A 16,657-nucleotide genomic window follows, 5' to 3' on the forward strand; every position below is an offset into this window, starting at 1 on the left:
TATCATAATGAAAAAAACCTGATTTTCTCGTTTGACATTATTCTAGCTTGCTTTCTATTGCTGTGAAGAGACACTGACCAAATTCAACCTGGGGAAGAAAGGACTTATTTTATCTTAGACGCTGTAGTCCATCTTCAGTGGAAGCCAGGGCAGGAACAGAGGAGGAGCTGAGGAGAAACGCTGCTTTCTGGTTTGCTCTCCCTGGCTTGGTCAGCTTAGCTTCTTATACAACCCAGACCCACCTGCTCAGGCATAGTACTGCCTGCAGTAGCCTGGATTCGTCCATGTCAGTCCGTGCTCAAGCAAATGGCCCATAGGCTTGTCTGCAGGCCCGTCTAATGGGGGTAGCTCAATGGAGAGTCCCTCTTCCCAAGTAGGGCTTGGCTTTTGCCAAGTTCACAAAAACTGTGATAGGTAGCAAAATAATCTGCTTGCCATGTGAACACTGGCAAAGATTAATGGTTATATAATGTTCTGGGTAGATCTGGCCAGTTCTTAGTGGGATAGAGAGAAAAATTTCCGTCATACTTTGCCTGTTTTGAAGAGGAGTCCACACAGGCATATATATCGCTAATAGTTTATTATGGTAATACTACATTAAAACTACATCTATTTATCTTTAAATTCCAATTCTGTGTCATCCAGACATTTGCATCTGAAAGCTGTGCAGATATGAGAACGTCTGTTCTGTGGGTATATTAGAGTTTAAGGCATGTGGAAGATGTCCCATCAGGGATGAAAGAATTTAGACCGAGGGAGACCTGGAAACCACTGTGATTATAGGTCCGGGAAACCAATAGATTTCGTAGCACTTTCATCGAGAGAAAAATAGTATTCTGCATCTAACAGTGTTGCTATCATGTGAGCCTTTAAACCCTAAGTGGAAAAGATCACGGCTCTGCTCCCCTCAGGTGCCCGAACAAAGATGGGCATCAGTGACACCACGAGGTACCTATCGCAGTAGAAGCACTGCGTGTGTCCGACCAGAGGGCTCTCAGGAGTTTTCTGAACAGGGGATGATGCCTCCCCGTAGTGGTTGTCTTGAGAATGTCCATGGGCTCGTAGATTTACATGCTTAGCCCCTAGTTGGTGATAGAAGGGATTAGGAGGTGTGGCCTTGTTGGAAGAGGTGTGTCACTTGGGATGGGCTTTGAGGCTTCAAAATCCCAGTCTCTGTCTCTGCCTGCTCCCTGAGGCTCAGGCTGTAGCTCTCAGCTACTTCTCCAGCATCATGCCTGCCTTTTGTCATGCTTCCCGCCGTAGATCCAAGACCAATTCTCTGAAGCTGTAAGCAAGTCCCCAGGTAAATGCTTTCTTGTATGAGTTGCCTTGGTCATGATGTCGCTTCACAGCGACAGAACAGGAACTAAGGCGCCCCCTTTTGGAGGATTTGTAAATAGCAGCTAGCCAGCTCCAGCAGGAGAGGTCCCAGACCCTCCTGATTTGCGCCTCCTTCCTGTCCTCTGCCTGCTGCGGCTCCCCGCTGTGTTCCTTCTGAATCTGTTACTTTGTTTAGTGTCAGTTACACTGTTTATTGTCCTTACACTGCTTAGGTTAAAACCTTGGGGTCTTTGTTGATATTTTTTCTGGCAAAGTCCACATTAAACTTTTCAACAAAATCTTTTTGGTTCTACTTTCAAAATATATCTTGTCTGGGCCTGTGGGTCAATGATATAATGTGCTTAGCCTGTGAGGCCCTGGGCTTCCCCCTCAACAGCAAAAAGAATTACATACATGTGAATGCATATGCACACACACACACACACACACACACACACACACACACACAGCCTCCAGAATTTGGGCAGTCTTCACCACTTCTGTAATTACCACTATCTTCTCTGAGTTATTATAGTAATCCTATTCTTCTAATCCCTGCCCTTAGTCTTGCTATTCTCTAGGGTATTCTAACACCGTAGCAAGGATATTTTAAGACGGGGAGAACCAAGCATAATGGCTCATGGCTGCGATTTTAGCACTTGGGAGGCAGAGGCAGATAGATTGCTGTTAATTTAGAGTCAGCCTGGGTTGACTGACACTGTCTCAATAAACAAGCAATAAAACAAAACAGGGAGAAGGCATTTCCTCTCTTTAGAAGTTTGCTTGTCAAACTTCTCATTAGAGTAACAGCCAAGGCCCTCAGAAGAGACTACCTACTATATCCACCAATGGGCTTCTGACTGCATTTTTTTCTGTTACTCTGTCCCCTGCCTGTTCTGCTCTCACCGTGTTGTCCTCTTACTTTTCCTGGATCATGCCATGAGAGCAACTGACATGCCCTTTGTACAGTATAGGTAAGCCACCTTCCTTGTGGAGCCGTACCCTGAGCTCTGAGCTCTCCCACACCCAGGCTTCCAGCGCTAATCACTAACTTGAACAAGCTTGATTTCCACCATAAAGTCCATGTTCACCTAACTTAGATTTCCTTCCTTAGTGTGTGTTTAATTTTTTATTCTCCCCAAAACGTAATTCAGCGGAAAATGGTTCCCTTTACTGGCCCACCCCTTGCATCTACAGCCGTGCCTTGTTGGTTCCCTGTCGGTTCACTCTGAATGAGCAAAGGTGGTCTTGGTTGCAGATGACCAGTTCGTGTGCCCAGACTGCGCAGTTTCCTGTCTTCCGTGTGTGAGAGATGGAATCTAAGAGGGTTACTTCAGTGTCTCTCCTGGACAGGCGGTCATGAGTTCGCCCTTTACAGTTGAGAAAAGATTTAGTTCGAATTGTTCGAATGCATTCGCCTTATTGCCAGAGCACCTTCCAGTGTGTGGTTGGAGCCCATTCTCAGGCAGCCTGTGGCGTCAGCATCGCCCAGGTGCTTTTGCTGTTGTGGGCCTTGTTGGTTTTCGCAGTACTGAATGGCTGTGTATGTTAGGGGAACGCTCAACCACCAGGCTGTATTCTTACCTGCGGTAGCATTTGATTTTTGGACAGGCTGTCCTGAATCCGCCCAGGTCAGCCTTGACCGTGGATCTTCTTGCTGCCATCTGCCTCCAAGTACTTGGGATTGCAAGCTTATTTCCCCACTTCCAGCTGCTGAGACTTGTTTTAATTTTTGAGGCAGAACTAACAGAGCACACTAGAATTAAAGGAGTCTGCTGCCACTCTGGTCTGGGACTTGTTTTAAATATGGTTTTCAAAGTCCCGGCCTTGAAGTCTGAGGAAGGTTTTCTGAGAATTATACTTTCACACATATTCTAGGGTGGCCTTTATTATCAGTCTCAGAATTCCATGTTAGAAGAATAACGAAAAGCCGAGAATTCAGTCTTGAGCTTGGAGTTCAAGACGGGAGGATCTGCCTTAGTGAGGTCAGAGACAGAAGTGTGTGGGCTATGCCTATGCGATGCCCCACCCGTCTGCTGAGGATGGGTGGCTCTGGGAAGTAGATACTGAAAGTAACCAGGCCTGTGCTGCTGACCCTAAAACGAGCTTGCTCTGAATGAGACTCGGTAGCTCTGTCTAATTATTTTCTTGTGCTTGGCAGTGGGATGTTCTTTGATGGGAACCACACCTATCTCATCGAACCGGAAGAAAATGAGACCTCCCACGTAAGTGCTCCGCCTGCCGTGCGAACGGCAGCTTTGGTGCCGAGACCTTTGTCTTGTTCATCCCCTTTCCACCTTTCGTGTATGTTTGTATTGTTAGGTCCAGGACTACACACACACGCACACGCACACACACACGCACACGCACACACACACGCACACGCACACATGCACACACACACACACGCGCGCACGCACACACGCGCGCACACACACACGCACACATGCACACACACACGCACACATGCACACACACACACGCACACACACACGCACACATGCACACGCACACGCACACACGCACACACACACGCACACACACACGCACACACACACACGCACACACACGCACACACACGCACACATGCACACACACACGCACACACGCGCACACACACGCACACGCACACATGCACACACACGCACACGTACACATGCACACACACACACGCACACACGCACAAACACACACACACACACGCACACGCACACATGCACGATACTGAGTGTGTTGGGAATACTTTCCTGGAAGTGTCTTCTGAAGCCACCACTTCTCTCTGTTGCATGGCGGGCCTTAATTGACACCAAATATCATGACTGTGCGGCTTATACCACAAAGTATTTTCTCATAGCTCTCTAGACTGTGACATTAAAAAATCGAGGTGACAGTAGGGCTGGTGTCCTCTGAGCGCTCTCCCCTTGGGTGGCAACTGGTTGCCTTCCCACTGTATTTTTACTTGACACAGAGACATTTCTGATCATCTCTTCCTCTCCGTATAAGGACACCAGCCATACTGATCAAAGCGACGTCATTCCAGCCTCATTTACCCTTTGTTATTTCCTCCTATGAGGAAAGGACTGAGTTAACATTCTAGACCACAGTGCCTTCATTGCTCTTTGGCTAAGACCAAATCTGTCCGGCTGCGGGGAAACAATACCGTTTCCAATTCTTTCTTTGCATATACAAATGAACTTCCTTGTTTCATGCCATGCTGGTCAAACATTTACAGAGGAGGTAATGTCCAGGAATGCACATTGTCTTTTCACCTCTTAAACAACTCTGTTTGGGGAACCATCTGACGTGCTCCCTGAGGACCCGCTAAAGCTGCTTGATCTCTTTGCAGGGCACTGACTTTTTAGAGGCTGTAGTTAACTTACATTCTAGGACATTCTAATTCTTTAGCACTTAGATGAAGCCAGCTGAAATCATTTGAATGTTTAATAATTTTGCTTAGAAGAAAAAGTGTTGTGTTATTTCTTGCTTTCTGGAACTGTCTATGTCAGGATTCTGGGCATCGCTTGTATCTGTTGTTTTGCTTGCAGTCACCAGGAAAATTGGTAGCTTTGGTCACTGCCTACCTAAGCTATCTGGCTCTTAATATAGGGGCAGGAATCATGAAAGAAGCCAGTCATTAACCCATTTTCCAAGAGGTCTTACGTTCCCTTGGGGAAGTAGGCCCATTTATTTATTTTCCATTACTGCAGCTTTGGCCTTTCTGCCCATGAGGCTTTTTGGTTGCAATTGGTGGCTGCAGAGTTAGAGGAATGGGGCTGTGCAGCTCATGGCCCCTTATAAACCTGGAACACCGTAGTCAAGCTACAGTTTCGTAGTCCTAGCTTCTCCTGCTACGACGCCTGAAGCCAAAGATACTTGCTTGCCATGCACTTAATCTCTGCCCTTTGCCTTTCAGGAAGAGTCTCATTTTCACTCGGTTTACAAATCCAGACTGTTTGAATTTCCTTTGGATGACCTCCCAACTGGTATGGTATTCATATTAGGGATTTCTTTTAAACAACAACAACCCAGTAATTCAGTTGCTACTTTAGAACGAATATATATACTAAATAATAATTGAAAATTGCTCTTGACATTTTAGGTGGTCTGTCGAGTTGCACCAAAGGGAAGAATAAAATGCAAACTGACTGCTTGTTTACAATTGAAGAAAAATTTGGCTTAAGCACACAGAAGGAATACTTAAGAAATTAAGACTCAATGTTAGGAATGAGACATAATTTAGAGTAAAACTGGTAAATGATATGAAAGTCCATCCTTGAGAAAATGATAGTTTTGTGAACACAGGCATGAATCATCTCCCCATGTCCTGTTTCCTTCCTCTTTTTTTGCATTTTAAGCAAAAGCTATAATTTAGCCTTTTATATAATTGTTTGCTACTTGTGAAATGGGTGCATATTTTCCCCTCATTTGTGTTTATAGCTTAATTGCTGCAAACGTTGATTGGAGAGGGGCATTGACATGTCACCTGGCAAGCAGAGCTGACCTGGCTGCTAGCACCCCATGTTTGTGGAACACTGATTATGCACTGGGCATTTGTCTTTAGCTCCTTTTAATTAGCTCTGTTTTTGCCGTAGCTTTGTATGTTAATGTAACATGAAGATGAAGAAACAGAAGTTCAGCTAGTATGTCTTTTCAGGGTCCCACAGCTACTAAAGGTCAAGGGTCATGATACGTTGAGAGACTGCTGTGAGAGACTCACAGGGAGACGTGAAAACATTGCCAGCCTAAAGCCAAAAGCTCATAGCATCTTGTTAGAGAATGAGGTGAATGCTGAGTTCTAATACCCCTTCCTCTCTGGGTTGAGTTGTGACTCACTGGCCTCCTGTAGTTCTGCCACAGAGAAACTAGCACTTTCCACTGTGCTGAAGGGATTCAAGATCCCATTTGATGGAATCCACTGTTTTGGAGACCAGTGAGATTGCTCAGTGAGGAATGACACTTACCACAAAAGCCTAGTGATCCACTTCGGTCCCCAGAGCCCACACTGGAGAGAACAGACTCCACGGAGCTGTCCTCTGACCTCCCCGTGGGGCGTGGCACGCGCATGCCCCCGGCTATTGCACACATACAAAATAGTAAAATCTGAAAAAGAATCCATATTTAGGGAAGTCTGCCGATAAACACACAGACGCTCTTGCTCCAAGGAGAAGCATGCTGTCCTTTCACCAACCATATGAAACTTTTTATAATGCCAGTTATGGGAACAGAATTAATCATGAATGGCTGTGTGAGAATAAAGCTACAGTGTAATAGGTCTTACTGGAAGCAATCAACATTGATTAATATTTAAGGTAATAATGATTCCCCACTAAAGACTTCAGTATAGAAATGCAACCATACAAGTTTTTTTTTAAAGTTTTGTTCAGGGTTCTTTTTCAGAAATAACCACAGAAGTGACTTGGCTTGCTTGCTTGCTTGCTTGCTTTCTTTCTTTCTTTCTTTCTCTCTCTCTCTCTCTCTCTCTCTCTCTCTCTCTCTCTCTCTTTCTTTCTTTCTTTCTTTCTTTCTTTCTGATAAGGTCCAATTCCAATTTTGTAGCCCAGCCTGGCCTCAGGCTTGCAGTGATCCTCCTGTCTAACCTCCTGAGGGCCAGGGTGGCTGCCCTGAGTCTTCGTGCTTGGCCTGTTTCTAGATTTTCAATCAGAGGTTGCCGCTGTTGATTAGGACAGTGACATTGTCTTTCAAGATGACTTAGAATTTACTGTGACAAACTAGATGAAAACAAGCGAAAGTTAGAAGTATGTTTCTTTATTTTATTTTAGGTTGAATGAAATTGAACAGGGTTATAGGTCCCCACTACCACTTCATCTTGCTTGGTGTTGTCTATTTCCTAGAGATAGAAATAGTATAATAAACATTTGTCAACTTGTTTTAGCTTACAGAACCTTTTATTTTGTAGACTACGTCTCTTAGGACAAATGTTCCTTAGAACATGTTTTGGAGGGAAGAAAAGTCTTGCTTTCAGTGGACTAGTTGACACTCTTTTAGAGACCGCTAAGCACAGAACACAAGCCCGCGTGTGACTCACTGGGCTCCGAGGTGACACCTATTGAAATACAACATTCTCATTACTGAGACCCGGCCTTGTGCTGTCCCCACTCCTTGTCTTCTACAACCTATTTTCTGCCCACTTTTCCTATTGGCTAGTCTTGTCTTTTATAGGACTTTAAGCATATGAAACCATGTATTATATGTAGTTTCTTTTGCTTAGCATATTTCTTTGATGTTTATGTTGTTAAAATAACAGTCACTTATTGATTTTATTATTGAGTGTATTCTGTGGTATGAATAGACTACAATTTTTATGAATTATGTTGATGGGCATTCAGGTTTTTCCAGTTTGAGGCAATTATTAGTAAGCAACCATGAATATTCTTGTATGTCTTTTCTGTTTTTCCATCCCCTTTACCTTCCTCCTATTCATTTCTTTTTTTTAGAGGCATGTTTTTATTTCTTCTAGTAAATACCTAAGGAGGGCCTGGGAAGGTGTATGCTAAGCTTGGGATCCGTGTCATAAAACTTCAGCCTGTTACCAAAATAACAGGCTAGGTGATAGTCACGTGTTGCTGGCCTCATCCCAGGGCTTTCCATAGTGAGACTGTAGTTCCAGCATGTCCCCGGGTGATGCCAGTTTTACTGATCCAAAGATTCTACGCTGAAAAGGATTGTTTTATGAGAAGTCGAGTGGCTTCTCCAGAGTGCTTCTGTCTCTCTGCTCTCACACGGCGCCATATGGCAGCACTATTTCCTCCAGAGCTTGAGCAACAGACACCGAGGAATAGCTGTGGTTCGTGGTTGTTGGCCGTTCTGGTGTGCATGGCGCTATGCACTGCGCTTTCATTGGACAGTTTCCCGACTGGGGTGGCTTGTAGAGTGTGCTTGCTAGTCACCGTTGTGTTTTTCTCCTTTGGTTTTTGCATTGTACAAGGATTTGCATATTCTGCATTTGATCTTAGCCAAAAGTTAAAAAAAAATGATTACATACTCTGAACATAAGGCCTTTGTTAGATATGTTATTAACACTGAATATTTGGATTGCCATTAAGTATTAAAATGGGTTTCTTCCTTTGACATTTAGCCGCCTGTGTCTACTTTTTTTGCTTATTGTGGCTTTATAGTGTATTTTGAAATCAGTGTATTTTGAAATCAAGTACATATTTTGAAATCAGGTACAGTGTTGTCCTTTTTCAAATTAATTTAGCCCTTCTAGGTCCTTTGCATTTTCATACAGGCTTTAGAACCAACTTGTCAGTTTCTGAAATTCCTCTTAGGTCCTTATTAGATCATTCCGAATGTTGAGATTGTCTGTGCGAAACATCTCAGCAGTGTGTGGGGCTAGTGTCTCCTCATATATCTAGCGTAGCATGTCTTCTCGTATACCCAGCCTTTGTTGTTTGTTTTGCATGAGTCCCTGATTTATACCCTAGCACAACAAAGTGAATTCTCAGCCCTCTCCAGATACACTGAATCACAAAAGATGGCAGTAAGTGTTTAAGACATTTACAGTTTCCGTTTGTGTTTGCCATTCTTAGTTCAGAGGTTGCTGTGGATAAACACTTATTATCTCTCCGTTCCCAAGAGTCAAGGGCCCAGCTGTGGCTTCGCGGAGTGCCCATCGCTGATCTCTGTAGTGTGACTGTCGGCTGGAGTTGTAATCCTCCAACGGCTCTAGTAGGAGAGGTTCCGAGCTACACTCACTCAGGCATGATTAGTGGGAGTGCTATGTCCTTTTGTCATTATGTATTATGACTCCTTCATACTGAGATATTTATTGCTGTAATGTTATCTATCTGGTATTTCTAAGATGTTCTTTATTAATTCTTTGAGAATTTCATACATGCATATAATATATATTGGTCATACTCATCCCCCAGCCCTCACCCAACTCTTCCCAGATCCATCCTCCAACCTCCCCACTCTCTCTCAACTAATTTTTAAATAATAACTTCCAAGTCCAATTTAATATACTCATGCATGTGAGACCAGTCATTTTATAGCTAATATCTGCTTATGAGTTAGTCCGTACTGCATTTGTCTTTCTGGGTGTGGGGTGCCTCACTCAGGATGATTTTTGATAGTTCCATCCATTTGCATCACTTTGAAGAGAGTCCTCCCTTACAGCTAACCTAGAATCTAGAGATGAATTTATCCATATCCATGAATAGTCTGTGCGTGATCTGACATGCAAGTAAGAGGGACTCGGATTGTCCATTGCCCTTGAGTAGCAAGCAAGGCCTTAGATAAATCTTGTCTTGGAAGAGAATGTCTGTGAGTTGGAAACAATTGAGTCCAATTTTGCTGTCCTGTATCAACTTCCTAATAGGGCATATTAGAAGTCTGCTCCATATCTCCTCTTTATTTTGCTTCCCCCAGAGAAGGTTAGTGATGGAAGCGAAAATCAGGCTGGCTACTTAGCAGATTTTTAATTAAAAATGTGTTGTTATTCATAGAATGATCATGAGAAAATTGAGCTTTTGTGGATTGCATTTGCCCATTAGATGCTTATTCATGGTTAATATAACATAATTACTTAATGTTTCATGTACTCACTAAGTAGAAAGAAAAACTAGTGAAATTTTGCCTTCTAGTAAAAGTCTGGAAAATGCACTGTTTCTTTTTATTTTCTTGTAGAATTTCAACAAGTAAATATTACTCCACCAAAATTTATTTTGAAGCCAAGACTAAAGCGGAGTAAGCGACAGGTATGTGTTGTGTTCGCAGGTGCAAGCCATGATATTTAGAACACGAGGCCACTGGCGATCATTTGAGTCCACAGTCAGTGTCTGCAGGGTGGGGGTTAAGAACTAGTGCAGCCTCTGTGAGGGTGGGGACACAAGCAAGTGACAGATGCGTGAAAGCAGCCACAGGATGCGTTCTTGTACGAGTAGTGGGCTAGACGATGGATGAATATGGAGTCCCCATTACCGTGGGTCGTGAGGTCTTTGCATGAAGCACGGTTTCTTCTTCCCTTGCTCAGGCATGAATCACATCATGGGATCTTTTTTGCTATTCCTGATAGGTTTTGAAGCCACAAAATGCCTTTTTCTCACTTGAGATGCCTTGGATTTAGTATATAAACGAGGACATAGCTTTAGGACTCTTCAACTGGACGTTGTGGTAATAGCACTGTCCTTAAGGTACCTTAAACCACGGGGGCTGATACTGTCCTTTACATGGCTCTCACATCTGAAGATGACTTGCCCCGTGTCTCACACAGTTGACAAATGGCCTGGAATGTAGATCTGCTGTCAGGGTCCACCCATCACAACCACAGTGATGACGGTTTGTGGGAGCTTACATGTGCATGCAGCATAACAAGAACACAGGGAGTGAAGCACACCTGTTGAAGGTTGTGTGAAGTGCGTGTTTTATAGAGAGGACAGGGCACACTCTCTATGCATGTGCTTGTTCCTCACACACATGTCAGCATCTCGCCACCTACCAGGATTGAACTTGGCCATGCCAAGCAAGTCACATGTCAAGCAAATGTTCTATCTCTGAGCTACCTGTATACAGCCCTTTTAGAAACAGGATCTGCTTAAGTTGTCCAGTATGGACTTGAACTTGCTCTGTAGGCAGGTGTAGAACTCGTGGGCCTTTTGCTTCAGCCTCCCCAGTCACGTTACTAAGGCCCGGGCTTCCATTACCTTTCCATAAAACTGGTGCTGTTTTGTTTCCTTCTGTTCTTTGACAGGGTCTCACTCTATGACTGAGGGTGGCTTCAGATTTACAGTGCTGGGATTACAGGCACAGGCTTCTCTGTCTGGTAAAACAGAATGTAGTTTCAGACAGATCCTTATGTGACTTATAGTTGCGAATATTTGTTGAAAACTTAGCAGGCACGTGTCCATATTATAAGACTCTTAACTGTTTAACTGCAGAATTGGACAGGATCTTAACACTTTTGCTCCTCGTGATACCCTTATGAAGGTGGTGCTATGACCCCTGTTTATTCAGCAAATAGTAATTGATAGGATAGATGCACATGACTCAAATAGGAGGGGAATCTCATAGAAGGTCTGGTCCCAGGGGTTTCTCTAGCCACCCACACTCTCTGAATCACCCTTCAGAAACCAGTGTGTTCCCCAAGTCACTCCCACAAGCTTGAAGTTTGTTGTTTAGACACAGACACATGGATGTCTGGAGTTAAGGTAAAAATGATTTCCATGAAGATTTAATTTACAAAATTGTGTGTTGTTATGAATGCTGAGTTGAGAGAATAGGAGAAATACCCTATTACCGTGTCCTTGAAGTTCTTTTAGAAGTGTCTCAGCATCTTGTCATTGGCTAAGAAGGGGAACCCTTCACTCCTTTATAAATCCATGCAATTAAGTCAGTGTGATACTATGTCCAAATGCAAGTCTCAGGCATTTAAAAAAAGGCTGGGACTCATTCGAAAGTCTTCTCAGTTAACTAGGAGCCCAGAGTGAGCAAGGGAGATCTTGTCCTAGTAGGAGCTTTTTGTTGTTGCTGTTTTGTTTGTAAAGATTGTTGTCATTGGGTGCAGTTTAGTTTTCCTGCTTAGTTTTTAAATACAAAAATACAGCCCATTATCATCTGTGATACTAGTGTTGGAAGAGTCTTTCCTTCTTTTAAAGATTAGAAAATACATGTAGAAAGAGACAAAAATCTATGTGGCTGTATATTTTTAGTTTGTTTAAAATGTAGCACTCAAACATGCATGCATTGATTCTGGTTTGGCTTGACGGTGTGCCTTTATCACAGAAATAGTCTTTGGGCAAGTGAACAAGATTTATTGGAGGAAAAATACCCCCTTTATTGACCCGTGGCATAAAAGAAAAGTCAGTTTCACAGATCCTGTTAATGACTGTGTGATAGATGGGCAGAAGGGAAGGCTGTCCTGGGAACTTTGCCCATAGTGTTGACTGATTGTGGTTTTGAAAGTGAGGAGAACTTGGTGGCAGTTAAAGACACTCCAAGACCACTTGGGGGACTTCAGGGCTATGCTGACCACACCCCGTAGCTTGTGGGGATCCTATGGGCCACACCAGAGGAAAGTCATGGACACACCTAGATTTGGAGATGATGCGGGAAAGTACCAGTCCCTTCACTTTCAGAAATTTGCTGCTGGAGTTGAGCTAAAGCAGGAGCAATGCTCCGCTGTGTCGCTCCCGTCCCACTGTAGGGTGAACACGTTTTCATGAAGACAAGCCTGAAGTACGTAGGCGTATGACGCGTATATCCATATTTAGTTGTATTTGTGTAAACATTTTGGGAAAAAAATTAGTAATTTGCTGTACCCCCCGTAGAAGAGGGGAATAGAGGCAAGAGGATTGTTTCACCCTTGGTTTTTATTCTTCGTTGATTTTTTTCATGCACATTTTAGTCTACTTAAAAAATAAGAAAATAGATGAGAGTTTAAAAGTTAATGCTGAAGTAAAAAGGAAATTTTTGTTTCATTGATTTCTTCTGGGCTTTTAGTTTTTGCAGCTAAATTTACATGTTTAGTCTTTTTTTCTTCTCTTTTCTTTTTTTTTTCCCATTGTGTTATAGCTTCTTCGATTTCCCCGTAATGTAGAGGAGGAAACCAAATACATTGAACTGATGATCGTGAATGATCATATCATGGTAAGATTCGCCTCCCCACTTCCCATCAATCTTGATCCTAACAGTTGCATAAAAGGTGTGTTAAGGTACATTTAGAAGAAACAAAATCCTCATCAAGTTGTGATTTGGAAAAGCCATTTGTGTAAAACACACACACACACACACACACACCACTTCGGAAGCCAAGAACAATTTTATTAGATTTTAATATAAAGGTACCCCTGACAAACAGGCTGTACGTATCAGCAACTGCCCACACACGCTACCTGTGTAGTGGTCTAGAACACACAGCCTATATAGAGGTCTAGAACACACAGCCTATGTAGAGGTCTAGAACACACAGCCTATATAGAGGTCTACCACACACAACCTATGTAGAGGTCTAGAACACACAGCCTATGTAGAGGTCTAGAACACACAGCCTATGTAGAGGTCTAGAACACACAGCCTATGTAGAGGTCTAGAACACACAGCCTATATAGAGGTCTAGAACACACAGCCTATATAGAGGTCTAGAACACACAGCCTATATAGAGGTCTAGAACACACAGCCTATGTAGAGGTCTAGAACACACAGCCTATATAGAGGTCTACCACACACAACCTATGTAGAGGTCTAGAACACACAGCCTATGTAGAGGTCTAGAACACACAGCCTATGTAGAGGTCTAGAACACACAGCCTATATAGAGGTCTAGAACACACAGCCTCTATAGGGGTTTATCACACGCGACCTATACAGAGGTCTACCACATGCAGGAAACAGTCACACAGTTTGGACAGGAGCTTTAGAGAAGACAGGGTAGCCCAGCCAAGAGTGTTATTGACCAGGAACAACTTATAAATGGAAAACATGCTTAGGTAGAAGTGACTAGGAATTGTTTATGAGGGTTCAAAAATACTTCTCTTAAAGGTATTTTTATATGTTACATATACATAATAACGAGCTTGTTATGATATTTTCATTGTGTGTAGCGTATTTTGACCATGTGTACCTCCTCACCACCCCATTATCTTCTGTTCTCTTCCCTGTTATCCTTCTCTTAGTCCTGCTACCCCCTTCTTTTCTTGTCTAGCCCATTTCTACTATTTTTGTGGGTTTGTTTTTTGGCCCAATGTATTTTACTAGGGGTATTCCCAGGAGCATGGATGAGATTTGGTTTCCCGGAATGCAGACTCCTTATCTGCAGGTTCTCCTCAATGTTGCCATGTGAGGGCGCTACTTGAAAAAGATTGAAATTGGGTTGTATGTGATGAAGCCTTTTAGAACACCACTGAGGCCACGTAAACCCAGCATGTGACCCACATTTACTCCGAGCCATCTCCTCGTGATAGTACCTTAGGGTTTCTTCTTGTTCTAGAACCGTGTAGAACTAGCGATACACATGTAGCCACATCTGCATTGGTCATCTCTCACTTGCGTGTCTTTCAGCTCATGACAGCTTTCGAGTGAACAGCCCCCCAAATAAACCGTAAAGCAAATGGAGTGAGTGTGGTAGGGGTGAACCCCGAACCTCGTGTGCACCAAGCTTATATATTGTATGCTGTATTCTGGCCACTTCATGTGCAGCTGAATTGAACTTTTTCCTCACAGTTGTGATAAAGTCATCTTTTCCTTCAGTCCCCAGCTTTCAGGCTTCAGGGTAGATAAAGAAACAGGTTCTCCCCTGCGGGGTTTTGTGTTTTGTGTTCTTTTGACGGAAAGCCTTAGGGAATTTTCTGATATTTTGTTTTCTGTCTCAAGATAATTATTTCCTGGTGAACACCCTTCCCTTTTGTCTATTGCTTTCAGTTCAAAAAGCATCGGCTTTCTGTTGTACACACAAATACCTACGCCAAGTCTGTGGTGAACATGGCGGATATGGTGAGTACCGCCCCGTCCGGCATTGCTCCTTTCGGCAGCCGGTGGGTAACAAGGTGCCTATAGTCACATTCCTCCAAGTTACACTTTAGCCAGGATGACCTCGGAGTCCCTGGCGATCTTGTCAGGGACTCCACTGACTAGTCTGTCTGGGAAGGCGGGCTGACCAAAGATATGGTTGCTTTTTTTCTTGTGTGTTTCTTACCGGAAAAGACAGAGCTTGACCCATAGACTTTAGCAAAAAAACTCACAGTCTACATGGGGACATCAGCGCAGAGACGGTGCGGGAGCTGAGCCTCTTCAGAAACACCCAGCACAGTATTGGGGCTGCCCTCACATAATTCTAATGTTGCTCAACACCACACAGGCTGTGCGGCGGTCGTTTCCTTAGAGATCCTTTGTCCTGCTTTCTTGTTGGAGAAACTCAAAATTTCATAAATTATTTATATAAGATGCCAAAAGCGGACTTAGGGAAAGCCTTGCATTCAGCGTAAGTATTTATCAAAAGAAAACCCTGTTTATGTCTAAGATTTTCTTTGTTCAGTGGGTTTTCCTTGGTAAGTAGTTTGATTCTCTGTTCTTTAAGGAAAGTGCATTCAAATTGGGAAAGCAACGGTCTCCTTTAGACACAGTTGTTTCTTTAATTAAACAAAGGCATGTCCCGGAAGGAACTATGTAGTGCTTCATACACTGACTTTGCCACGTGTGTAGCCCATGTGTTCATTTTGTTGTCGCCCTAGATCTATAAAGACCAACTTAAGACTCGGATAGTATTGGTTGCCATGGAAACCTGGGCTGCCGACAACAAGTTTGCCATATCTGAGAACCCGCTGGTCACCCTGCGCGAGTTTATGAAGTACAGGAGGGATTTTATCAAAGAGAAGAGCGACGCGGTTCATCTTTTCTCGTATGTAACAGTTATATTCTCCCATTTCTCCTGGTTCTACGGCGAATGCGCTCTTTCTTCTGGCTGACATGTATCCTTCTGCGAGAATGCGGTTACTATGGGATGTGGCTGGGCATTTGGAAGGAGTTTTGAAATACAGATTGTTTGTAATGTTCATGGGGTTTAAGGGACTTAAGTTTTGAGGTGAGAGACGAGTAAGTTTCTGGAACTTACTGTCAACTCTTCTCCAGCTCTTGTGCTCTTTCCTTTTACAACGCACATATTTGATATAACAGCAAAGTATGTTCTGTAGAATTTCAAGGCCTCCTCTAAAATCAGAGCTATTGGGGACAGTTGCGAACAATGTGTTTTAGGTGTTATTTTTAATTTTTATCTAATTCCAAATTTAGAGGAAAGATGCCAGAATGCCGTAAGGAAATTGCCTGTATGCTTTTACCCAAACTCAAGACTTGCATTTTTTCTCATGTCCTGTTCAAGGATGAATTAGAGACAGCAAGTTTGCATTTACTACTAAGTACTTAGTCATTCAGTGTAGTTCCTTAAAAGTAAAGACATTCTTTCAAATACCACAGTAAGTCATTAACAGCAGAATATGTAACACCGTGCGACATTCTTACATAGTTCGTCATCTGTGTTCAGACTCCATCAGCTGTCTCCATGCCCTTGTGTAGCCAGTTCCTTCTTTCAGCATCCAGTTCAGCGCTGCACAATGTGATTCATTTTCATCTCTTTAGTCTCCTTTACGCTGAAACATTTTCTCAGCTTTTGCCCATGTTGAACTTGCTAGTTTTGAAGACTATCGACTGATTGTCTTCTTGATGGCTCTTCGTTGCAGGGATGTCTGGTATTATATTTAAGTCATTTATTTGGGCTAAATAAAAAAGGTGACTTTTTGTATTCTCAGAATATTATATGTGCAATTGATTTCTCATAGATGTATTTCCATATAAGATATGTATTAATCATGTGGGGAAGCAGCCCTC

The 16,657-nt window shown here is 43.1% G+C and overlaps 1 protein-coding gene across 20 annotated transcripts in view; it reads left to right on the forward strand.

Moving 5' to 3' along the window:
• The window catches only part of Adam22 (ADAM metallopeptidase domain 22), a 218,330-nt gene that overhangs the window by 143,681 nt on the left and 57,992 nt on the right, over positions 1-16,657 (forward strand). For all 20 annotated transcript variants that reach the window (XM_085684035.2, XM_085684020.2, XM_048433607.3 and 17 more), the window contains exons 6-11: positions 3,482-3,545; positions 5,234-5,303; positions 9,970-10,040; positions 12,853-12,927; positions 14,699-14,770; positions 15,508-15,674. In XM_085684035.2, coding sequence (XP_085540161.2) covers positions 3,482-3,545; positions 5,234-5,303; positions 9,970-10,040; positions 12,853-12,927; positions 14,699-14,770; positions 15,508-15,674 — 519 coding nt within the window. The remainder of the gene's footprint in view (positions 1-3,481; positions 3,546-5,233; positions 5,304-9,969; positions 10,041-12,852; positions 12,928-14,698; positions 14,771-15,507; positions 15,675-16,657) is intronic.

Source organism: Myodes glareolus, chromosome 27 (assembly GCF_982192425.1).
Source record: "Myodes glareolus chromosome 27, mMyoGla1.1, whole genome shotgun sequence".
Lineage (NCBI taxonomy): Eukaryota > Metazoa > Chordata > Mammalia > Rodentia > Cricetidae > Myodes > Myodes glareolus.